The sequence below is a fragment of the Sarcophilus harrisii genome, chromosome 5, assembly GCF_902635505.1.
Source record: "Sarcophilus harrisii chromosome 5, mSarHar1.11, whole genome shotgun sequence".
NCBI lineage: Eukaryota > Metazoa > Chordata > Mammalia > Dasyuromorphia > Dasyuridae > Sarcophilus > Sarcophilus harrisii.
The window spans coordinates 59,280,881-59,307,172 of record NC_045430.1 but is presented as its reverse complement, the minus strand read 5'-3'; the positions used below and the strand labels follow the sequence as shown (position 1 = coordinate 59,307,172).

At 34.8% G+C, this 26,292-nt stretch overlaps 1 protein-coding gene across 6 annotated transcripts in view; it reads left to right on the top strand.

The window, feature by feature from the left end:
* The window catches only part of PRMT8 (protein arginine methyltransferase 8), a 164,612-nt gene that overhangs the window by 71,469 nt on the left and 66,851 nt on the right, over positions 1 to 26,292 (top strand). For all 6 annotated transcript variants that reach the window (XM_003771306.4, XM_031939222.1, XM_031939220.1 and 3 more), the window contains 2 exons: positions 10,182 to 10,337; positions 18,897 to 18,960. In XM_003771306.4, coding sequence (XP_003771354.1) covers positions 10,182 to 10,337; positions 18,897 to 18,960 — 220 coding nt within the window. The remainder of the gene's footprint in view (positions 1 to 10,181; positions 10,338 to 18,896; positions 18,961 to 26,292) is intronic.

Here is a 26,292-nt window from a genome sequence, read left to right as displayed (position 1 = left end):
GTTTCTTTCCAACCTTTTCCCTGAAATATGAATTAGAATACGTTTTTCCTAAAAGTTCAAAGTTAGGACTTGATTTGCCTAGTGGTAAGTCAAAAGCATTTTTCTCTAGAGACAGCTTTCTAGTGGCTGCTGGCTCTAAAAGGCAGTGTCTAAAAGACCCTCATTACCAAAGGGTGTAAAAATGCCTATTCATTATATGGTCTAAACCTTCAAACTTGGTGGATGTCCCTAGACCACCGGAATCACCATATTGATCAGATACATGTTCATATGTAGGATAAGGGAAAGGCTTCTATCAAAGCTAATCACTATTGTGTTGTTGTGTATTTTTGTTAATTATTTAATGACTATGACTTCTTTGACCTATGAGTTCCTTATTTTGTCTCAACATTGAACCTGAATTAATAGTGTGCTGGCCTTAGCCCTGCCACTAATAGTAATGTGATGTATTCTTTGATGTAGTTGTTAAATTTTCAAATATTCTTTTGAAAGTTTTTTTTCATATATTGTATTTAACATATACTTTAACATATTTAATATGTATGGATGGGTCTATCTGCCATCTAGGGGAGGGGGTGAAGTGAAGGAGGGGAAAAGTTATAACAGAAGGTTTTGCAAGGGTCAATGCTGAAAAATTATCCATCTTGTAAATAAAAAGCTATAACATAAAAAAGAAAAAATATATAAAAAAGAAAAAAAGAAGTTTTTTATATCCTTTTGATCATTTGTATATTTGACCACTTGGGTATTTGTGTATGTGTGTGTGTATATCCAATCTGCAAGATATATATATAGATATAGATATAGATTTGGATATATATATATATATGTGTATATATACATATACACATATATATTTTATATCCAAATCTATATCTTTATCTCAGATGTCATTCCCTTATCAGAAATAATTAATCCAAAGACTTTTTCCCTAATCAACTTCTTCTCCTCTTTTTCTAATTGCATTAATTTTGATAATGAAAAAGCTTTTTTATTTCATGTAATCAAATTATCTATTATATCTTTTATAATCACTATTCTCCTTCATGTGGTCAAGAATTTATTACCTTATCATAGCCATAAAAGGTTCTCTTCTAAATTTTTAATGGTATGATTATTTTTATATCCAGATCATATAGTATTATAATATATTATGCAAAATAATAGTCCAAATCTAATTTGTATAAGATTGCTTTTCAATTTTCCCAGTGGTTCATGTCATATAGGGTGTTCTTTCATATATAATTTATGTATTAGGGTTTATGGAAATAGTGAACTATTGAATTCAATTTTATCTGAATCTTCTTTCTCTAGTATGTTACAATGATATATTTCTCTGTTCTTAATTAATATCAAATACTTTTGAGGATTACTTCTTTATAATGTAATTTGTGTTAGGAGTGATATTCTTCCATTATTCATACTTCCCCCTATTTTTTCCCTTGCAATTCCAGGTCTTTTCTTCTTTCCGATGAATTTGGTTGCTGTTAAGTATGCCCTTGGTAGTTTGATTGTTATAACACAAAATCTGTAAATTAATTTTGACAGTACTGTTCAGCCCTGCTCACTGAGTATCATAAGCATTTACAATTTTAAAAATTTCTCTGAATAGCGTTTTCTAATTGTAGCTATACAGATAGGCAGTATAGGGAGATGAAACAACACCAGCAAATCTCTCCTCCTTTTACGTCCATCTTATAGTTAGCCACTATGCACCCATACTGATAAAAAGTAATTCACAAAAGCAATTTTCATGAACTTTCTTTGTTATTTCTTTGGGAGATTTCCCTTCAGTACTGTCTCAGTCGAAGCTTTTTTCATAGTATGAAGAAAGCCTAGGTTTCAGTCTTAATTATGACATACCCTTACTTTTGAGCTTGAGAAAGTCATTTAACTGAGTTACAGAGAAGGGCCACCTGACTATTAATGATAGAGGTAAATCATAGGTTTAGGCCTTTTATATACAAAGAATGTGTGGGCTGTGGTAGGTTAGCTAGAAAATATTTTATAGATTTTGTAATAGTTTTGAATGGGCCATCTTTCTCTGTTGTTCTCTTCTGGGTTTTGTTGTTTTTATATAGAAATACTGATAATCTTATGGGTTTATTTTGTAACTTGCTACTTTGCTGAAGCTGCTAATTGCTTCAATTAGTTTCTTGGCTGATTTCCTGGGATTTTCAAAGTAAACCATCACATCATCAGGAAATAGGGATAGTCCCCTCTCTTCTGCACCCCCCCTCATTTCTATCTATCTTTATACTTTTAATCCTTTCTCTTGTCATTGTTTAGCAAAGCACTTAATGAAGTATCTGAGACTTCACATGGAAGAAATTGAGAGATGTGCATTTGCTGATAATATAATTAAATGGATTTAGAATTCAATGGTCATACTCAAACAGTTGTTAATGATTCAATGTCAACATAGCAAAAGGTCTCCAGTGGAACACCATAGATATTTATTCCTTTTCATAAATTACTTCTATAGAAGCATAGGTGGAATGCTTATCAAATTTGTGGATGGCATAAAGCTGAGAGGGATAGCTAAACACACTGGATGACAGAGTCAGGATCCAAAACGTTCTGGAGTATTTGAATATTGTAGAAGAAATTCAAGAAGGATAATTTTGATCCGAATTTTTGTCCAGAAAATTAATCTCACAAGCACAAAATAAGGGAGACATAGTTAGACATTTTCTGACAAAAGATCTGGGTTTTTTGTGAACTCATTCTCAGTGTAGTCTTTTGCCAAAAAAACTCAATCAAATTTGAGTTGTTTAGAGTCAGTCAGAAGTTGTAGGTCCTCTATTCAAGGCCTGGATATATTCCACTTTATCTGGAATATTGCAGTTGGTTCTAGGTATATTGAAAAGCAGAATTTCCTCTCGAGGGAGGAAAATCAGATTGGTGAAGGGTCCTGTGAGGAACTGTTGTCGTAGGAGGAGTAATGGAAAACACTGGAGCTGTTTTGCTCTGAGAAAAAAAATTATATGTATGTTTGGATGTGTGGGGAGGAGTGTAGACGTGTGTAGTTTATGTTTGTGAGCATGTGTGAGAGGAATGTGAAAGTGGGGGGCAGAAGTGTGTGTAAACTGTGCATGAGTATGTGTTGTGTCTATGTGAGTGTGTGTGTAGATGGTGTAAGTAGATAGGAGAATGATGTCTGTCTTCAAGAAGGGTCAGACTTAAGCTATTTTACCTTATCAGGAAGAACCAGGAGCAATAGGCAAAAGTTGAAAAAAGTTAAATTTAAATTTGATGTCAGAAAAATTGATCATGAGAACTGGCCAAACATGGGATAAGTTGCCTAAAGAGGTGTTGGCTCTCTTTCATGTCCAGCATATTGGATATAGATCTTTTTGGGATATGGGTTGGACTGGATGGCGACTGAGGTCACTTGTTACCCTCAATTAGTTGATTCTGAATGCAATATTTGAGTTATCCATCTGATCAATTGTCAAGAGTGTCTCATTTGCATGTATAAGATAGCTTTCCTTAAATGTTTATAGAATGCCCTTTGGCCACCACAAAGATCTTAGCCTACAGATGCTTAGATTATTCTTTATGTTGCCAACTCTATGTCTTTATATGGTGCTATTGATTAGGTCCAGAATTAGTTTTGGGATTAGTGAAATATAATAATATCCAAAATATTAAAATAACAGCTCATGAGTCCCTATCCTATTTGTACTTTCTTTTCTCTCTTTTCCATAACTCTCCTCATATTTATAGGATTCAGTTTTTTATGGTATTGTGATGTTATAGTTTATTGAATATAATGAAAATAAAAGGGAATATGTTTCACACTCCTATATGGAGCTATCTGTTTCTTGTCATCTCCTAAATCTCTTCCTTCTTGGCCTCCCAGATATTTGGGAAGAGTAAGGGGAAAATGTTGAACCACCACATCTGCATCTCATAGAAAGAAATAAAATGAAGGGATCTATCTAAAACTATATCTAAAATCTGTCTAAAAACTATGAATCTCATGAAAGAAGAAATCAAAATAACTCATTTTGTCTCTTTCCCTGTTGAGAGGTAATCAGCCAATCAAATAATCAATAAACACTCATTAAACATCTACAATGTGCTAAGCACTATGCTCTGTGGTGGGGACAAGAAATAGTCCCTATCCTCTCCTAAATAATCTTCAGCATCAGATCATCATGTTTAGAATAAAGAAGAAAAAAATGAAACCAAAGGAAATCATTATACCATCTTCTTTAGTAATCACCATCAGTTCAATTTTAATAAGCATTTATTAGTCAACTACTATATTCCATGCACAAGGCTGGACACTGGCATTAAAGAACAAAGATTAAAACATAACTTGGGTTTTAGTGAAAAGAAACTACATGCACATGTATAGATAAATATATAGAATACATACAAACTAGATTTAGAGAGGTAGCCCTTTCTTTAGTGGCAAAAAACTGGAAACTGAGTAAATGTTCATTAATTGGAGAATGGCTGAATAAATTGTGGTATATAAATATTATGAAATATTATTGTTCTGTAAGAAATGATCAATTGGATGATTTCAGAGAGGCCTGGAGAGACTTACATGAACTCATGCTGAGTGAAATGAGCAGAACCAGGAGATCACTGTACACAATAATAAGACTATACAACGATCAATTCTGATAGACATGATTCTTTCCAACAATGAGATGATTGGTACCAGTTCCAATGATTTTGTGACGAAGAGAGCCATCTACATCCATAGAGAGAACTGTGGGAACTGAGTGTGGATCACAACATAATTGTGATCTTACTCTTTTTGTTGTTCGCTTTCATTTTGTTTTCTTACTAATTTATTTTCCTTTTTGGTCTGATTTTTCTTGTGCAGCAAGAGAATTGTATAAATATGTTTATACATATTGGACTTAACATATATTGGATTGTTTGCCATCTAGGGGAGGGTTGGGGGAAGGAGGGGAAAATCTTAAACACAAGGCTATGTAAGGGTCAATGTTGTCAATTATCCGGGCATATGTTTTAAAAATAAAAAGTTTTAAAAAGATAAAAAAAGAGAAGTATATATTATATATACAGCTATTATATAGTACCTACTAGGTACCAGGTACTATGATAAGCATTTTATTAATATTATCTCATTTGATCTACATAATAACCTCCTGAAGAAATTATTATCCCCGTTTTACAATGTAAGGAAATAAGCAAGTTAAGTGACTTGGCTTGAGGTCATATAGCTACTAGTTGACTGAGATTGGATTTAACTTGGAATCCTATGGCTGTGTGCTCTATCTATTGCATTACTTAGTTGCTCACAACTATGGTAGGGAAAGGATCATGAAATGAACCTTTAAGAATGTCAGGAATTCCAAGAGGTAAAGGTGAAGAGGGAAAGAATTCTATATATGGAAGATAACCTGTACAAAGGTATAACTTAATTATTCCTCTCTGTCAGATAATTCTTCATTTCTTACCCAAGAATATCTCATATTCATAACTTAGGCCCCTCTTTCTCTAATTTTATCTGAATTAAAGAGGTCTCAATCCAAGGAGAGGGATTCCAAATCTGATAAACACATATATTTTGGTCATTGGTGGAACAAGGGCAATTCTCCAGGTTTTATACAACCTAAATAAGGTAGTTCACAATATTATGCAAAGTTCCCTGTGTTTTGATCCTATTATGAGGGAACAGTCATGTGAACTGAATGCCGTTTCTCTTTTCTCAAAACCTGTACTCTTAGAAAACTTAGATTATTTCTCCCATGGCATTTAGTATATGCTTTTCATATATGCCTCTATATCCCCTGTCCATGAGAGCAACAGCTGTCTTATGCTTCTTTGCATCTAGCCTTATACAGTGTTTTTCTGTAGGAGATGCTCAATATATTTGTTGAATGAATGAATAAGTACAGAGATAATAAAAATAATAATAACACTTATAAAATACTTTTAAGTTTTGCAAAATGTTTTATATACATATATTGCATTAATTATTTGATAATGAGATAATTAAAGATAAGATCATCATCCTTTGTGAAAAAACTCAAATCATAGGATTATTTCTGGAAGCTCAGAGATCATCTAGTCCAAACTAATATTTTTCCATGAGGAAAGTAAGCTTCAGAGATATTGGGTAGATTAAATGTCTAAGGTAACACAGATAGTAGTAGAGCTCAAATTTGAATCCCAGCCTCTGGATCCAAATCACATGTTCTTTCCACTACACTGTAATACCTGGATCATGGATCAGAAACATGGGACCACACCAGCTTCCAGAGGATATAGGAAGCCTAGATGGAATATTTACTGAAAGAATGGAAAGACATGAAGAAGAATCAAACATGATAAGAAAGCACAGAGATTGTGATCTACATGAATGGAGTAAGCTCTCCTCACCAATAAGATCAAGAATATAACTATCAGTGTCTGGGCTGACACATTCATCATCAGAGCGTAGATTTTCAGTTGGAAGAGAAATTAGATATTATCTAGAGATAATTTGTCTCATTTTATAGGTGAGAGAATTGATGGCCCATGAAGGCTGTGATTTACCCAAGATCATTTAGAAAAACAATGGCAGAATTAGGTCGCTGTGATTCTCTAGTATGAATCACCTTGATGTTGGTCTTAGAGATATAACTTTTTACCCCATCAATAGTATTTTATCCTTCCAATTACATGTAAAGATAATTTTCAAGATTTATTTTTATAAAATTTTGAGTCCCTAAATTTATAAGAATTCAAGCCATTCTCCAATTGATAAATAGTCAAAGGATATGAACAGACAATTTTCAGATGAAAAAATTAAAACCATTTCTAGTCATATGATAAGGTCACTATTGATCAAAGAAATGCAAATTAAGACAACTCTAAGGTCCCACAACACACCTCTCAGATTAGCTAAGATGACAGAAAAGACAATGATGAATGTTGGAGGGGACTTGGGAAAACTGGGACACTGATACATTGAACTGTGAACCAATTTAAACATTCTGAACAGCAACCTGGTTCTATACCCAAAGGGCTATCAAAATGTGCACACCCTTTGACCCAGCAATGTCTCTACTGGGCTTATATCCCAAAGTGATTTTAAAGCAGGGAATGGGGCCTGTATGTGCAAAAATGCTTGTGATAGCCCTTTTTGTAGTGCCTAAAAACTGGAAACTGAGTGGATGCCCATCAGTTGAAGAATGGCTGAATAAGTTATTGTCTATGAATATTATGGAATACTATTGTTCTATAAGAAATGATCAATTGGATGATTTCAGAGAGGCCTGGAAAGACTTACATGAACTGATGCTTAGTGAAATGAGCAGAATCAGGAGATCATTGTACATGGCAACAACAAAACTATGTGACGATCAATTCTCATGGATGTGACTCTTTTCAACAATGAAATGATTCAGACCAGTTTCAAAGGTCTTGTGATGAAGAGAGTCATCTACACCCAGAGAGAGGACTGTGGGAACTGAGTGTAGATCACAACGTAGCATGTTCATTCTTTTGTTGTTGTTTGCTTTCATTTTATTTTCTTTCCCATTTTTTTTCCTTTTTGATTTTATTTTTCTTGTGTAGCAAGATAATTGTATAAATATGTATTTATATATTGGATTTAACATATATTTCTACCACATTTAACATATATTGGATTTCTTGACATCCAAGGAAGGGAGTGGGAAAAGGCAGGGAAAAAATGGAATGCAAGGTTTTGCAAGGGTCAATGTTGAAAAACTATTCATTCATGCTTTTTTAAAAATGAAAAAGCTTTAATAAAAAACAAAAGAAAACACCAAATAAAAATTTTGAGTCCCAGAATTTTCTCCCTTTCTCCCTTATCTCCCCCTCCCCAAGATAACAAAAGCAATGTGATATATGTTATATGTATACAGTCATTTTAAACATATTTCCATATTAGTCATGTTATAAAAGAAAAATCAGAAAAATAACTGGAAAAACAACATGAGAAAGGAAAATCAATTAAATAAAGAACAACAAAAAGGTGAAAATAGTATGCTTTGATTCATATTCAGTCTCCATAGTTCTCCCCCTGGATATGATGGCATTTTCTATCCCAGGTCTATTGGAATTGATTTGGATCATTGTACTATTGAGAAGAACCAAGTCTATCATAGTTGATCATACACAAACTTGCTGTTGCTGTATACAATGTTTTCCTGGTTGTGCTCAGTTCACTCAGCATCAGTTCATAAGTCTTTTCAGGCTTCTCTGAAATCAGCTTTACAGGTATAACATTGTTTTGGACAATTATAGGTGATCAAAGGTAAGGCTGAAGCATCTGACTACTCTTATCAACTTTCTAGTCACCCAAATGATAGGTAGTTCTTTTCCTTTAGGACAGGTAATAGGTAGTACTGTAGAGATGACAACAGTCAGTTCTTCCAAATGATGTGGTATCCCATGAATTAGAGAGGTGCCATTCTGTAGAAAGAATGCTAAAGAAATACTAAAAGGAAAAAAGAAAAGAAAAAAAAAGAAATTTTCATGATAACTTTATTCTATATTTAAAAGGAATAGCAAGTTATACATAATAGATTTAGTTTCATATTCAATCATGTCTTTTTTTATTCTACTATGTTACAAAAATGCTTGTTTCATTTCATAAATTAAAAATAAATAAAATTTTTTAAAAAAAGGAAAAAAGAATGCTAGATTTGGAGTCAAACATCCACATTTAAATCTTACCTCTGTGTAGCCCTATCTCAAGTCTTTTAATCTCTCCAAATTATCCACTCATCTGTCATCTAGATCTTTATGAACCCCGGGTTTGACCATGAATCCCAGTAACTTCCTATTACATCTAGAATCAAATAAAAATTCCTCTGATAGGTATTTTAAGATCTTCACAATTGGGTTCCAGTCCATCTTCTGAGCTTCATTGTAGGCCATTCCCTTTTACATATTATTTAGTCCAGTCAAACTAATCCTTTCGCTATTTCTGCATTCCATTTTCGTGCCATTGCATAGAGAGCATCCTCTATGCCTGGAATACAAACCTTCCTCATTTCCACTCTTTGCAATTTTATTCAGAGTTTAGCTCAATCTACTTCTCAGTACTTTCCTGATCCACCTTTCCCCTAGATTCCCTTGTTTTTAGTTATATGTATATGTGTTGCACACATTGCCTCCCCCTATACAATATAAGCTCCTGAAAAGCAAGCAGGTTTCATTTTTGTTTTGTATTCCCAGGGCATATTGCCTTTTACACATCAGGTACTAAAATGCTTGTTAATTCAATCAATAAAATAAAATTGATCTAACCTTTCATTTCTATAAATAGAAGTTTAGATGGTCTTTAAGACTACTTTTTTTTTTTTTTTTTTTTTTTTTTTTTTTACTAAATCTATGATCCTATACAAATTTGCCCTTGATACTTAATGGAATTTGCCCAATCCTGCTCTTCCAAATTTTAATACAAACTCATTTTTCTTTTCTTGCAGAGCCTCTGCAGCTAATCAATCCATCCCAAACCATGCAGTCTTATAGATTCACAGTCTTTGTAATATATCTTAACATCATCTAGTCCAAGTTAAGGAAATTGAGGCATTCTGGGAGGAGAAACAAGTGATTTAGGGGCAAATAGCTAATAAGTGGCAGAGCCAAAATGTGACTCAGTCAGGTATGACATAAGTGAGGAATCTAGAATTACACTGTAAATATAAACCTGGGTGACTTGAAAATAGAAAGTTGGAAAGCTGGTGAGTTTGGGGGGAAAAGATGATGAATTTTGCTTTAGAATTTGGAATATTGTTATATATTGTTAAGATTATCATGTTATCCCTTTTGAGATATCCAAGAAACTGTTGATGATATGAGATTCCAATTCAGGAGAGTTCCTAGGATTGGCTATTATATATTGGAGGATCATCTTCATAAGGGCAATAATTGAAATTATAAGATCTGATGACATAATTGAGTGAGATAATATGTGTGGAAGAAGAGGATGACAATATAGGATTGCAAAATCACAGTTGTTTTTTTGAATGAAAAGAACTTTAGAAATCATCTAGTCCAAGCTTTTCCTTTTATACATGGGGAAACTGAGACCCAGAGAGGTGAAGTGTTTTTACCTAAATTCACAAAAGAGTAACTAGATAATGAAATTAGAAACCTTTGATTATATAGCTACTTCTACTCTATTCAGAAGATTCCCTAACTTGATTTCTCTTTTTCCTCTCTTGTCATAGGAAATGCTGAAGGATGAGGTACGCACGCTAACCTACAGAAACTCCATGTACCACAATAAGCATGTGTTTAAAGACAAAGTGGTCCTGGATGTTGGGAGTGGCACAGGGATCCTGTCTATGTTTGCTGCTAAAGCAGGGGCCAAGAAGGTGTATGGGGTAAGGGCGTCATTTCTTTCTTGCTTTGGGCCTTCTCCAATCCAATCCTATCTCATCTCTCTTCCTAATTTTGCAAATTCCCATGCCCTTCCCTTAACAAACAAACAAGCAAACACAAAAAATAGTCCTTAGTGCTTCATATCTTCAACATACATCTTAGAAGAAGCCAAAAAAAAAAAAATCTTAAGCTGTAGGAAAGATTAGGAGTGAACATCACCCAACTAGTGACAAACTCCCATAGGAATAATTTCAGACATCTCTATAGATTCCTGAAGGTCAGGGAGATGTGGATTTGGGTCAAAAGACCCATTCAGATCTTGTATCTGCTATTCACTAGTTGTATAATGTTGGGAATATTGTTTTACCTACTGGGGTTTGGAGAATTTTTTCATTTGAAATATAAAGGGATCAGACCTCTTCTAGTGCTGTGAGGTATGAAATAATATAATAAGATAAGTCTTGTAAAATTTGAAATCTAAATCTGGTGAGGTATGAAATAATGTAATGGTAGTTTTATTTGTAGAGTGCTTTAATATTTGCAAGATATTTTAATGTATATCTCAGTTGATCCTCACAACAACCCTGTGAGAGAGATACTATCAACATATCCATTTTATGGTTCAGGAAACTGAGGCTGAGAGAAATTCAGTGACTTGCTAGGGTGACACAACTGGTTTTAGTGTCTGAGGCAGAATTTGAATTCAGATCTGATTTCCACCCCAGTGCTCTCTCTCCTATACCACCTAGTTCTTTTTCTTTTTCTTTTCTTTCTTTTCTTTTCTTTTTTTTTCTTTTTTTTGGTCAAGGCAATTAGGGTTGAGTGACTTGTTCAGGGTCACACAGCTAGTAAGTGTTAAGTGCCTGAGGTTATATTGGAACTCAGGTTCTCCTGATTCCAGGGCTAGAGATCTATCACTGCACCATCTAACTGCCCCACCACTTAGTATTCTATGAAAAGATATTTGATATGACAACACATGTCTAACCTATAATTATTTGCTTTCTCAATGAAGGGGTTTGGGATGAAGGGAGAGAATTTGGAATTCAGTTTTAAAAATGAATGTTGACTATTGTTTTTGCATGTAATTGGGGAAAAATAAAATAGTAAATAAAAAAGATATTTGATAAAAGCTTTATTATCCTCATTAGATAGTGGTAAAAAGTAGGATTTAGAAAGGGAAACTGAGTAGTCGGAACCAGAATTAGTAAAAAAAAAATGTGTCAGAACCAAAATGGGAACCTAGGATTCCTGACCCCAAGTCTAGTGGTCTTTCTAACACATTCTGATTCATTCCAAGATGTCAGGGTCATTCCGCAGAGCAATTAGGAAGTCAGGCCATTCATGTTCTCTCTTACATGGAAAATACTGACATTTATACCTCAAAATGTTTTCTCATCTGTGATTTTACAAGATGCCCCCCAAACCACCTGTTACTTAGGTAGAAGTAAATATTTGAGTACATTATTCTTCTACTCTTCCCCCATCCTCAATTTAATTGGCTTCTCATTACCTACGGAAAAAGTATAATATATGATCTCATCACTACTCTACTAAAACCAAAGCAATGACTTCCTATTAGCTGCTGAATGAAGCTTAAATTTCTCATTCTGGTCTTTAAGTCTTTCCTATAAGCAAGTTCCAACCTAACTTTTCCAGCCTTATTTTTCACTGTGTGTTCTATGTTAATGAACTGGCTTGCCATAATGTAAGAAAATAAATTTTGGGAAATATGAATTCTAAATCTTGTGTGGCATGAAGTAAAATAATGCCAATAAGAATAATTAACATTTATATAGTGCTTTAAGATTTACAATATTTTTATATATATCTCAGTTAATCTTCACAACAATTATGTGAGGTAGGTGCTATCATTTATCCCCATTTTACAGATGAAGAAACTGAGACTGAGAGAAATTCAGTGCCTGCCTATGATCCATTTTTGTCCTGCCTTCTCTTATTTGGTGCATTGCTAATTGTCATCCTTCATGATTGGAATGGATGAGTCCCACAACAACTTTATGGTCTAAAGTCCCTCCCTTCAAGACCTTCCTCAGATTCTGATTCCATCTTATAGACTTCCTTGGCCCTTTCTCTCCTTTCAAGTAAAAGGGATTTCTTCCTTAAACATCTCATGATTCTTTGCTTGGCACTTCTCTTTGCATTTCTCTTTGTATTATAGTTATTTGTGTACTTGTTCCCCATATTAGAATGTAAGCTCCTTGAGAAAAGGCTCTATGCTGCAGTTGTCTTTGTATCTCCAATCTCTTGTACACAGTAGGTGCTTAATAAAAGTTTCTTAAATTGATTTGAATAGCATTAAGGAAAATAATTAATCCAAGGAGATTGACAAGGTGAATAGTAGAATGAGAATTAAAAACCACTTTTCTTCCTCTTCCCTCCTTCCTTCTCGCCTTCCTGCCTCTCTCCCTTTCTCCTTTTTTGAGGATTTTGCAGTGACCTGCACCGAATATGTAATGTTTGTGTTTCTGCCATAGTTGAACAATTATTATTTATGCTTAAAATGCAAGAAAGTATCCCTCTTAAAATGGGAAAAGAATAAGCATTTATGTAGTAGCCACAGTGCACCAGACATTATGTCAAATGATTTTTATAAATATTATCTCATTTGAACATCACCAAAATCTTGCAAAGCTTCCTTAGTTGAAGAAACTAAAATAGAAGTGAAATGGCTTGCTCAGGGTCATGAAACTAATAAATGTCTTGAGGTTAGATTTGAACTCAAGTTTTCTTGACTCCAAGACTAGCAATCTAGCTTTTGTGCCAGTAGCTAACTCTGTAGAGGTAGAAATAAAGGAAATGGAGCTCAGGGAATGTCTCTCCACTCTTCCTACTTATTAGGGAGATAACTAAAGTTTTCTTTTATTTTTCTTAAGAAAAAAAGAAACAATGATAGAAAGGTTTCTGTGTGATAACAAAAAAGAGAAAAGCTTTCAAGAGGCAGAAGGGCAATCCTGACCTGTTAGGAAGGTTGGAAGAGTGTGAGAAAGAAAGAAAGATCACTAAATATTGGTGACTAAGTAAGATTTAGAAGAAAGTAAAACTTTCTGAAGAAGAGGGAACTGGGTTCTCTGAAAAGGAAACAGCTGCTTGTCCTCTAAGGAAAGCTGCTGCTGTTGGATAAGAGACTGTCAGATCAAGGGAAGAGGAGAGATATATGTACATAACTAGTGACTTCCTGTGAAGGATGCTAAGGAAGCCATTTGTCAGCCTAATGGGAAAAAAACCAAACAAAATAAAAAAGTCTTTTCTCTTCCATGGGGCATATTTCCAGAACAAGAGGAAAAGTTTTCTAAGACTTTTCAAAATAACCAATTTCTGTTGATTCACATGGGCATGGATTCTCCTAGCAAAAGCAGTTTAGAAAGCATTGCTAAGTAAATGAGACGTTGGTTGAGAAACTGAAGAGCCCAGAACCATAGGTGATGTTTTTGTACTTCTGCTAATTTAAGAAAAGTGCTAAAGAAGAGAAAGGCAGATGTGGCAAGATGATTAAAAAGATAGGATTTGAAAAAGAGGATTTATATTTCAGGAATACCACTTAAAATATAGAAATGACCAATTTCTAGTCACAGATGGAGCATTTCTAACAACGGGTAGTAAGAATGTATATGTCAGAAGTTTTGCATATCTTTAGATAAATAACAGACAAATTAATAGATTAATTAATTAGATGAATAATAGATTAATTAATAAAGTATTGGACAAGGAGAAAACTGCCTATGCATTTGTTTCAAGCTACACTTCATCAAAAACAGCTGTAATCAATCAACCAATCAACAAATCTTTATTAAGTGCCTCTGCTGTACCAGCTTTATTCTAGGTGATGGAGATACAAAGACAAAAATGAAACAGATGCTGTCTTCAAGTTGCTTACATTCTAAGAGAACAGGAAGAATAACAATAGCAATGAAATTTACCGGAGATGAAATCTAAGAAAGGATGTCTATAGAAAATTGCCCAAAATATGGTTAACAAAAAAAAAATCAGAGCTCCAAATGCAAAGAGCCAAGTTTGCCATTGAAATTTGGTCGTATAGAACTTATGATTATGGAATATAACTCTCAAAAGGGCATCTCTGTGTAAAAAGAAATGGGTTTTGTAAAAGGGAGAAATGAATAATAGCATTACATATTAAGATAATATATTCATTTAAGGAAGCAATAATCAGTGTGGAGATAGGTCTTAAAGCATTTGGTGAATAACAATAGAGGCAGAAATAAAAAAAATGATATTGTCATTGGGATGTATTATAGGCCTTCTGGACAGAAGAAAGAAATGGATAAACAATTTTGAAAATAGATGGATGGAAGAATCTGTAAGAGTTCTGTTTTGTTCTTTCTCTCATTTTGTTTTGGTCTCCCTGTTTCTGTTTCTCTGTCTCTTACTCTTTCCTCCCAAAAGAGTAAATAGTTATTTTCTTGACTTAGTAATAATTTCATTCTCCAAAAAAAATGCAAGAGCCTAAGAATGGAAATTCTATTCTATACCTATTTGTCATCAACAAAAAGAAACTGGATGATAGGGTAGAAATGATAGGCTATTTGTTGAGAAGTAATAATTATTCTATCTTAGAATTTGTGATAGTGAAGGAAAGGAAAGTTAGACATAGTTAGATTTTGGGAAAGCAAATATCAAAGTTTTCAGAGGAAGGGAGCATAGTTTCCTATATCTTTCATTTCTACAAGTCAGTCCAAGACAGGGGAAACTCTCAAAAATGAAATTCTGAAGATACAAAAGAACGTTTCCAGTGGATAGGAAAGAGTAGTTTTTTAAGAGACAGATATGAATTCACAAGAACCTCATAGATCATTAGACTTTACAAAGATATATACAGAAGTAAGGATGGATAATGGAGACAGAGTTGAAAAGCTTGGCATTGTTCTTTGTGAATATTGCCAGGAGCACTACTGCTCATAATAAACTTACACGGGCAAGGAAAAGTTAAAGTTTACACAAAAATTTTTGTTTGTTTTTGTTATTTGTAAGCTTTGGAGGTAGAAAGAAAGGGATCAAAAGGAAGAGTGAGACTGCTTCTTAGTGACAGCAGCTAATTAGTAGAAGACAGAATGACTCTTACTTTGCTCCCATTATCCTGTGCCAAGTCACAACAGTCTTTGGACAGAAACTGACAGTCAAAAGTATTACCCTTCCTGTGTACGTGGTCTGAGATTCATTTGGATCTTTCTGTTTGAAAAGAACTCCAGAGAGATCATTTAATTTAACATTTCCAACCAAAATAGCTAATTGGATTTAAAATATAAGATAGGTAGAGAAATAGCAAGGGGATACCTAGTTATTCTCTATGGTTTTGTCATTTAGCTGAGCACACTAAAAGAACTAGTGAATGTGACTACTGAATCACTGTCAATGCTTTTTGACAAAAAATCCTTTTTCTTCCTTCTATTTTCTTCCTTCCTTCTTTCTTTTCTTCCTTCCTTCCTTCCTTCTTTCCTTCCTTCCTTCCTTCCTTCTTTCCTTCCTTCCTTCCTTCCTTCTTTCATCCTTCCTTCCTTTCCTCCTTCTTTCCTTCCTTCTTTCCTCTTTCCTTCCTTTCCTCCTTCCTCCCTTCCTTCCTTCCTTCCTTCCTTTCTTTCTTTCTTTCTCTCTCTTTCTTTCTTTCTCTCTTTGTCTCTTTCTTATTTCTCAAAGGTCTAATAAGGTAAAGGACATAGATATAGATTACCCAGATTTTAACATAGTATTTGACAAGTTTCTTATTCTATTATTTTGGATGAAATGAAGGAAGAGATATAAGTGAGACATGGGCTGATTTGGATTTGGTTCAGTGGCAGAGCCAAAGAGCAGCCAGTCATTAATAGTTCAAAATCAACTTGGAAGGATATTTCTTGTGGAATACTTTAAGAATTTGGCCTTTATGCTGTCTAACATTTTTATTAATGGTTTGCAAAAAGGCATAGATGTCACACTTATCAGATTTAAAGATGACACATAGTTGGGAGGGATAACTAATATGTTGGATAATAGAATCACAAGCTAAAAAGATCTTGGCCTGCTTCACTTTTGGGTTAAGTTCAAGAAAATAAAATTTCATAGGGCTAAGTTTAAAGTCTTGTACTTGAGTTTTAAAAAAAAAATCTGCTTCACAAGTATAAAATGGAGGAGGTGTGATCAGACCACTTCTGGAGTATTGTCTTCAGTCTTGGGCAACACATTTTAGGAAAGACATTGATGGGTTGGAGAGAATTCAGTGAAGGGGGGGTGATTTGGATGTTGAAAGAACATGAGATTGTGCCATATGGGGATCAGTTGAAAGAATTCAAAATTAATTTGGAGAAGGAGAAGAATTCCAATCAATCCAATCCAATCCAATAAATCAATCCACAGCTACTCACTATGTGCCAGGCACCTAAAAATTCTGGGGATATGAAGTCAAAGGCAATGCTTCCTTTCCTTAAGAAGTTTCTATGGGGAATATAGTATGAACATATATAATAGTAACAATCATATACAGAATATATATAGAATAAATACAAGGTAGTCTAGAAAGGGGTAATAAATAGGTATTTATTTAGAACTATATTTAAGACACTGTGCTAGGACAACACTGGGTTTATGAAATCCAAATTAAAAGTAGTCACAAGAAATTTACGTAGTTGCCTTCACTTTTTAGAAGGACTGTTGCACACCAAAAGGGGCACTTGTTCTACCTAATTGCAAAGGACTGATTTGGGGGCAATGACTAGAAGTTGCAAAGAGGCAGAAATAGTCTTGTAAAGAAAAACTTACCAATTGGTGAGTTATGTAAAAGTGGAATGGACAGCCTTAGATATTAGCAGGTCTAACTAAAGGACTCCTTCAGGGGGAATCGATAAGAGGGATTTCTTTTTAAGGATAACTTGGACTAGAAGGTCTCCCTTCTAATTATGATCCCTGAGCTCCATGTTGTTAGTGATCCATGGGAGGGAGGGCATGGAACAGGAGGCCATAAAAATGGGCCTCCTTTAAAGAAATGCAGATAATTATAGTAGAGCTGTTAATTTGGAAAACTGTTATCAAAAAAAAAAAAAAAAAAGCTGAAGGGATACAGATTATTTAAAAGCACACATCTGGCATAGCCTCATAGCTGGAATACAGTAGGCTAGGAGCTACCCTATTGCACTCTGGTTAGAACTCCTAAGATGATTATGCCCAACAAAAGGTAGGAAGTGTGGGACTCTCCAGAAGAGAGGGGGAGGAAAGGAGGCAGAGATAAAGAAAAAGGAACAGAAACAAGTTGTGAAACTGATTGAGACAGGCTAAAAAGTGAAAAAAAAAAAAAGAGAAACTGGAAAGAGTAAAAGACATAAAGAGAAGGAAAGAGGAGAGGAGAAGAAAGGAGAGAGACAGAAACACAGAGAAAAAGAAACAGAAAGACAAAGAAAGAAACAGAGAGAGACAGAGACACCCAAAGAGACAGACACGCAGACACAAAAAGACAGAGAAAGAAACAGGGACAAAGAGACAGAGATAGAGACACAGAGACAGAAATTGAGAGAGACAAAGAGACAGAAAGAGACACACAAAGAGACACAAAGAGACAAAGTGACAGAGACAGAGAAAAACAGGTAAAAACAGATCAGCAGACAGAGACAGAGACACAGAGACAGAAACACAGACAGAAACACAGAGAGATAGAAAGACATAGAGATAGAGAAACAGAGACAGAGAGATAGAGATACAGAGACAGAGAGACAAAGTGACAGAGACAGAGAAAAACAAAGACAAAAACAGAGAAAGACAAGCAGAGGCAGAGATGGAGAAAGAGACAGAGAGATAGAGAGAGACAGACAAACTGAGAGACACATAGAGATAGAGAGACACAGAAACAAAGAGACACAGAGAGACAAAGTGACAGAGACAGAGAAAGATAGATAGAAACAAAGAGAGACAAGCAGACAGAGGCAGAGATAGAGACAGAAAGAGATAGAGACAGAGACGAGAACAGTGATAAAGAGAGACACACACAAGAGACAGAGGGAGGCAGAAACAGAGGCAGAGATGGACACACACACAGAGAAAGAGATCAAGATATACACAGAGAAAAGGAAACAAGAAGAGAGACTGATAAACAAAAATGGGATGAGTGTGTTGTGGTAATATTATAGAATATAGAAGATTGGTGAATTTCAGATTACTTGCCCTGAAATTTAGTAATGCTTCTATAATCTTGGATTGGCCACAGTTAGGACCTAGATTAGAGTTTGTCTAATGGGACTAGACTGTGATTCTATTGCTCAGACTATGACCTGAACAAAGAGTGGGTAATAGTGAGGGAATAGGGAATGCCCCATTTCTACTATTAGAGCCTAATACTGAAGGGAAAGGTACACAGTTCATCAGAAGACTTTCTAGACTTTCTAGTCCTACTAGTACTTTGCTGTGGAGGTAGAAACATCGCTTTACCTGCCTGAGTCTCAGCTTCACTTCCTCATCTGTAAAATGAGGGGATTATACAAGATGAGCCATGAGCTCCCTCCCAGCTCTAACACTCTGCAGTTCATCTAACACCTCTCTCCTTTGTCCCACTCTCCTTTTAGATCGAATGCTCCAGTATTTCTGACTACTCAGAGAAAATTATCAAGGCCAACCACTTGGACAACAGTAAGGCAACTCAGACTATCCCCTGGAAACGTGGAAGCAGTGGGTGCCCCTGATTTGGTTCTGTCATTTACATGTAAATGATGGCCTTTCACCTTCAACTGGCTATAGGGTATGGTGATGTAGTCATGCACCCAGTCCCCCCACTAAGTGGCAGTAGTTCTTCCCTGGGATGGTAGGTGAAGGACAATGGCCTTTTCAGACCTAGCTTTGGTTCTGGAAGATTTTTGAATCTCTGGTATGGATTTTATCCGTAAGTTTCTCATATCCCATCTGGTTGATCCTGGGAATCATTTATAACAACCATATTCCTATTTCTCCAAGAAGCAAGCCCAAGCCCATTTTGGTTTACAACCATCTTCAGGGTTCTGGTTATAGAAAGTCCAATGACCTCATGTAAGATGTCATCAATCCCCAGCAGCTTTACTCCCAGAAGTTCTACTTCCCACTATCAGAAAAACCACCCAGTGTGGGGTGTTGCCCTGTCCACTGGCTAGAAGTTTTTCAATACAGCCTATAGGTTTTCTCACTGATCATGTTGTTATGGTCTACAATTTTCCTTGATACTTTGAAAGTCTACACTAAACAGTCTTTGGTTAGAAAAAGAAAGGGGAAATCATTTAATGGTTCCACAAGTGAGAAAGCTTTGATAGTCAGGCAGACAAGATTGGATTAAATCTGAGTCAGAGCAGACAACTATTCTAGGAGATATGAGGATCTGAAAAAGAAGAATAAGGCACTGTCCTTGGACTCTGACGGCAGTCTAATTGGGAGAGAAATGGGGTGGTGGGACATAGACAATCAAATGGAAATAAGATGCATAAACTGATATTCCAAATTTCTAAAATTTATGATTTCGCCAGAGTAGATGTTCCCTCCAGACTTCAGCAACTTCATGAGTTGCTATAGTTAAGAAAAATTGTCATCTCATGGTCAGCCCTTTGGTAATGAGTATCCCTGACGTTGGTAAGACTAATCTTCAAACAGTACACACACAATCTATCACTGGGGCCATGGATTAAAGTCTTTTTAACTTGTAAGAATCTGCCAATGCTTGTCATTCTGTAGTATGGTCTCTGATAACCCAAGGTCACTTCCATGTTAAGAACTTTAGAGGAGAAACGATAGAAGGCAGAAAAACCCCATAAGAACAGATCTATTTTTAGCTGTACAAATACATGTGTTTTAATATAATATAATCACAAATAATGTAATAATTTAATATAATGTAATCCATACATTGTAATGCTATGATTAATAAACTCTTTAATTAGTAGATGTGAAACTCAAATCTCTCTTCAGTCAGCTCTCAATGGGCTCAGGTCTTTCTCTCATTTGATTTATACTAAGAGGTAACAGGCCAGTTTAACATCAGGTTGGCAACATCTCTATACTTTTTGATCCTAAATAATTTTTATTCAGGTCTTTTCTTAGTTGTATTATGAATAAAATCCCTGAAAGATGGTTTCCAGGTAATTGCTAATAAATTTAATTAATTAGGCTAGCTAAAAATCAATAAATTGATCATCAGTAGCTTCTCTTAACAACCAAAGATGAGAAGAGAGCCTCTGAAATGACTTAAATCAGATGAGTACCTTTGAAAGAGGAACTTTTCTTACAAGTGAAAATCAACTCTGATAGGTAGACATTTAAGGTGATGGTCTAAAAGTCTTCAGCTCCTCCTGCTGAGAAGGTGATTTGATCATGAGACTTGGTGATCTCAAGGCATCTGGGCAGGGGAAGCCATTTCCATCTGGACTTCTCTGGCTAGTTTTCTCTTTCATGAGATAAGTTACTCTAAACTCTAATGGAGATCATCAAGGACTGGAGGTTCTTGGATTCTGTTTATACTCCAATTGGAAATTAGGTTTCCCATTTGGTTGGGATCCTGCCCAGTTTAGTTAAGGAGCATGTCCTTTCAGAATAAGAGTAATCTCATCACTCAGTCATGTCTTTTGGAAACTGACTGACCTTTTCAGGAAATGGGTCTTAACAGAAATAGCAGAAAAAGAGTATGGATCACAATGGGTCTTTCCAATATCCTTTGGGTTATTTGTGATTTTGATTCTATTTAAATGAAATGTTTATTAATTCTGTATAAAATACTTCTAAAGGGATCCTTTGATGTATCTGTAATCTTCCTGATTTTTGTACTCCCTCCAGTGATTTAGATTCTAACCCAAACATAATCTATGCCACCCTCTATATGTAGTTTGCCCCAGTGGGCAAGGGGCTTTCTCTAGATCTCTTGACAATATAAAGACCAATGAAAATATTCATAAATTATCCTTTGTTTCCACTATACCACATTCATTTCTTTGTTGCAACTTTAATTCTTCAGAGATGCCATCATTCCATACTTTGTATGGAATGTTACTAGAAATGTTACTAGTTACTAGTGTTGCTAGAAGAATATTGGTTTTTAAAAGTTAGGTTTTCTTTTAAGGAGAAACTGTGCATTATTCAAAGCTCTACAATTTCCTAAATGCAATCTATCCTACTTTTTCCTTCCTATTTCATTTTGGTCCATGAACAATGTCCTGCATGGCAGCTATACTGATGAATCAGTCTTATGATTTGTCTGTCCAATGGCAAATCATAATCTAGATAAAAGCATTCTTTATCCCTGTGTTTTTTTCTTCTCTCCACAAAGTGTTGTTCTGATGCTTGATCATAGAATAGAGATGACATTGAGTTTTTGAAAGTCATATTAATAGAGCACAAATGATGGCAGGTTATACCATGCTGGAAGGCATTTCCACATGGTCCCAACAGTGATAGACTGCCTACTTTCCAAGGATCAGTCTGCAGAGAGCTCATTGTGAGTAGTCTGGAGACCAGGTGATGAATTATTTGGCTTTAACAACCCATTAAACATTGAGAGAATATTAATATTACTTAAAGTTGAGTCTTTGTAGAAAGTAGAAGTTTGGGATCACTAAAAATAGTGTAAAATTTCCCCAAAACAGTCCAACCCACTTTCCTATTTATTTTTGAAACCATTTAATTGCCCAGATGCAGAGCAATGTATACACACTGAAGAAAAAAAAGGTACCTACCCATATCTCATTACATGCCCCATATAAAAGTGATATGTATTTTCCATTCATCTCATCTTTGCAGTGTCAGTAGCTTGGCCAATTTCTTTTATTGTAAGGTCTCGTTAGTGTTCCAGAGCAGTACAAATAGTATCATATTATCTGTGAATAGGAACATTTGGAACCATTCCCTGGAAATTCCTTTTGATTTCACTTAGACACTTTATGACACTGATGAACATTTTAAGTGATCATATATATCTGTTTTATACTTTCCTCAATATTGATATTCTGCATATCATCGAATCTCTGTGAATGCATCTATTTTTTATGTGACATATTCTTAATACAGGAACCACTTTTTGGAAGAGAATGTTTAAACATGCTTGTCCTATGAATAAAATTATTCAAAAAATAAGCAAACAATAGACATAGTAGAATATTGTATTCTTCATATTTTCAGAAATATATTCTGCTGTAGAAAATCATCAGCAAAGGACTTCCTATTCTTTTCCTCTGTATTCATTAATATCCTCAAAGTATGCATGAATAATTTTTATAAATATTTTTATAGAGATTAGAACATAAGATCAATAAAGTGATATCTTCTTGATATTTTCTGCTTGTTAAAAGTGCCATGTTTGAACTTTCCCATTCTTTGGAATCCTTTCCTTTTTGAGACATTTTGAAAATCAGCAGCCAGATATATTTAAAATTATATTGACTCTAGCATAGACGTCTTCAATCAGGTTCAACACTACGATAAACATGACTTTATGTTCCTTATTAAAATGCTGATGTGGCCCTTTCACTACCATTGTTGATGAAAATAGATCAAGCAAATTTGGTCAATAAGCATTTATTAAGCATTTGCCATGCCAGGAACCGTGCTAAGTGCTAAAGGTACAAAGAAAAGCAAATGAAAGTCTTTGCCCTAAAAGAGCTCATGGGGTAAAATATCTTGGACTGGCATCATAGCTGATTGCATAGATTAGAAAGGAGGGCAGGTAAAGGCAGTGTGGTTTGCTTTCATTCCTTCTCTCTACCTCTGACAACTTGTAGTGAAGTAGAATTCTCAACTCTCTTTCAGTAATTCAAATAATTTTCTAAACTCATTGGCCCCTTCTTTGTCTCCCAGATCCTCATCACAATCTGAGTAGATGAGTATTCATTTGGGAAGAGAAAAGTGAAAGGCTCAATGAAATCCACCAAGAGATGGATACAAGGCCTTGGTCCTTACTTCCCCATACTTACAACCTGTGAATAAAGAATTGTGGGTATCTATAAAACCTGTTAGTGCTCAGTGAAAACTATCAAGACATAAGTTTCTAGACATCAGGCATAGCCCTCCAGATTTGACCAAGATTTCCTGCTATGCTACCGAAGAGCACAAAGGTCAAAGCCCCCAATTCCAAGAAAACAATGGGATGGTTAATCCCATCACTCTCATGCCTACACACACACACACACACACACACACACACTCCAAAGGAAATGAAATCCTGTTTTCTAGACTATCAAACAATAGCATCTGTTCTTTTTGGTTCCCCAGGGAAGAGTAAATGAGAAGTAAAATTTTCTCCTTACTGCTTCTTTTCTGTCATCCTTAATAATACTCACAATATAGAGTACTGGAATTTCAGAGTTTGAAGGAAAAGTAATCTAGTCTAGCTCCTACCCTCAATAAAAATAATGCTTGTTGAATCAAACTGAATCCTCATTTGAATTATGACTATTCCCCCCAGTATTCCCAACAAGTGGCCATTTACCTTCTTTTTGAAGATCTCCAATAATGAGGAACTTAATTCTAGTTTATTTCACTTTTAGACAACTATAATGATAAATAAATTGTTAATTATATTGACCCAAACTCTTTTTTTATATAATAATCATATATTCCTGTTCTGCTATTAGAAGCCAAGTATATTAAATCGAATACCATTTTCACATGATATCAACAATTACAACTGAAAAGGTCCCTAAAGAATATCAGTTCGAACCTCCTCAATTTTGACAACTTAGGAAACTGAGATTTCTAAGGCTGAAGTGTTTTATCCAAGGCCACAATTAGTTACTAGTAGTTAGGACTACAACCCAGAACCTCTTCTTCACAAGATAGTGTTTCTTTCTATTCTTTTTACTTAGAACACTAGTCAAGCTGATGAAGGAACAGGGTGGGGGCAAATTCCATGAAAAGCTTTTGATAAGCTGAATTAACACTTAGAGTAGATCTCAAATATGTGAGATTGTTTAACAATACTATGCTGTAATTTATGGATATAAACTTTCAAAAAGTAATTTATATGCCATTCTCCTCTCAGTCATACTAATTAATGGATCTTTTACCTTAAAAACACTTTCAATTACTCAAGAAAACTTCTGATTGATCATTACAACATGACCCCTTGCCATAATATGATACATTTCTACACTAGCAGAAACAGAAAGAAAAATAACAGTATAGGACTTTTAAAAATACTTGCCACCCAGAATCTTAAAAATATTTCCTCATAGAAAATAAAGAATTTTAGAGGCCCTAAACAACAACTAATCTGATCCCCTCATAGAATTTTGAAATCTTATCACTGAAAAGAGGATCAAGTTAAAGTTCATCTAGTCCAACATAACCCTGAAGGAGGAAGTATTGAGAAGACTTCCTGAAGTAGAAATCTATAGTATCCTTGACAAGCAGTCATCACTTGGACAGATGAGGAGACTGAAGCCCGTTACTGAGTAAGATTAGGAAAGCACCTTTCATTTTCTATCATACCTACTGGCAATTTCTTCATTACACTTAGACTTATAGAACTAAGGAAAGGGACAGCCTTTGTCTTCTTACCATTCCTGGTTATCCAGAAGCCTCCTATTTTGTTACTTCTCACTTCCTTAGGTTCTTTCTTCATGGTGAAGCAGTGTAGTGGCGTGATCACACTCCAATATAATCACACTTAGGTGTGAACCCTTTTAAGAATATTTTTCCCCTCATCATCTGCTTTCCTGCCTGCTAGCTTTTTTTTTTTTTTTTTGCCTAGTTTTGTTTCCTTCTATATGAGTAGAAGTCCTGGTTCCCATTTTGTCTCCTGATAAAGCTTAGCTGAAAATCAAGAAAAATAAAGCCTTCCACTCATCTATTTTGATAGCAACCATCTCAGATACATCTGTTTTCTAATATAGATTAACTTCCTTTAAAGATACCCTAGTTCATTTCCAGCTAAAATTGTTTAACAATACTATGCTGTACTTTATGGATATAAATTTTCAAAAAGTAATTTATATGCCAAACTTTATATATCTTATCTGCTGACCTAACTTAAAATCTATGCCCTGTGTAAGGTTAAATTTCACCATATTTTTTTCCTTCCTTCGTTCTTTCCCTTTCTTTTTTCTGTCTTCTTGCTTATATCTTTCTTTTTAAACAAAATTATTAGTATAGTAGATAAAAGAATAGTATAGCTGGAGTTTATAAGTATATGTAACAAAAATCTCTTCTATTTTTCTTATAAACATTGTAAAGCTAGACAAATTCATGATTGGATTGACTGATAGGACTGACTTGAATCCATGTCTACCCAGTGTTCTGGTGGAATATTATATTCCAAGAAAGTCTTCTTGGTCCTGTTTTTTTTTCCCCCAAAATTTTAATTCATACATTAGAATTTTTAAGTATGATAAAGTTGAAAGGGTTAAGTAAATAGAGCAACTAAAACAACTGGGGCCAAAACAATTTCAACAAAACTAGAATAGTAGGTTAAAGCAAAATAACTGAAATTTAATTCAGAGACATGTGAAGTCCCACACTTGAATTAAAAAACTCAACTGCATAAGGGAGGGGACTTTGGCTACCAAAAAGCTCATATCACAAAGTGCTTAGCATTTTATTGGATTCCGAGTGTTATATGAGTTAGTGTGAAATGGCAACCAAAAAAAAAAAAAAATGAAGATAATCTCAGACCAAATCAATAGAAGCAGAGTATCCAGAATAAGATAATAATTATAATATATTTTCTCCCTGCTCTCTGAAAAGTACTGTGTTTGATTCTAGGTGATACATTATAGAAAGAACACTGTCAAACTGAAAAACACACAGAGCATGACCAGCTTAAAGGAATTAGGGATGCTTAGCCAAGAGAAGAAAAACTCGGGGAGGGAGCACCTTCATTCTCTGAAGGACAACCTTCACTTGCCATCCAAATTTTGCCCACCCTGCCCAAAACTATTCTTCCATGGCAGTTAGATCTTTAGAACTGAAAGGAAGCTTAGAGATAATAGTGTCATAGCATATCATATACACGTGTGT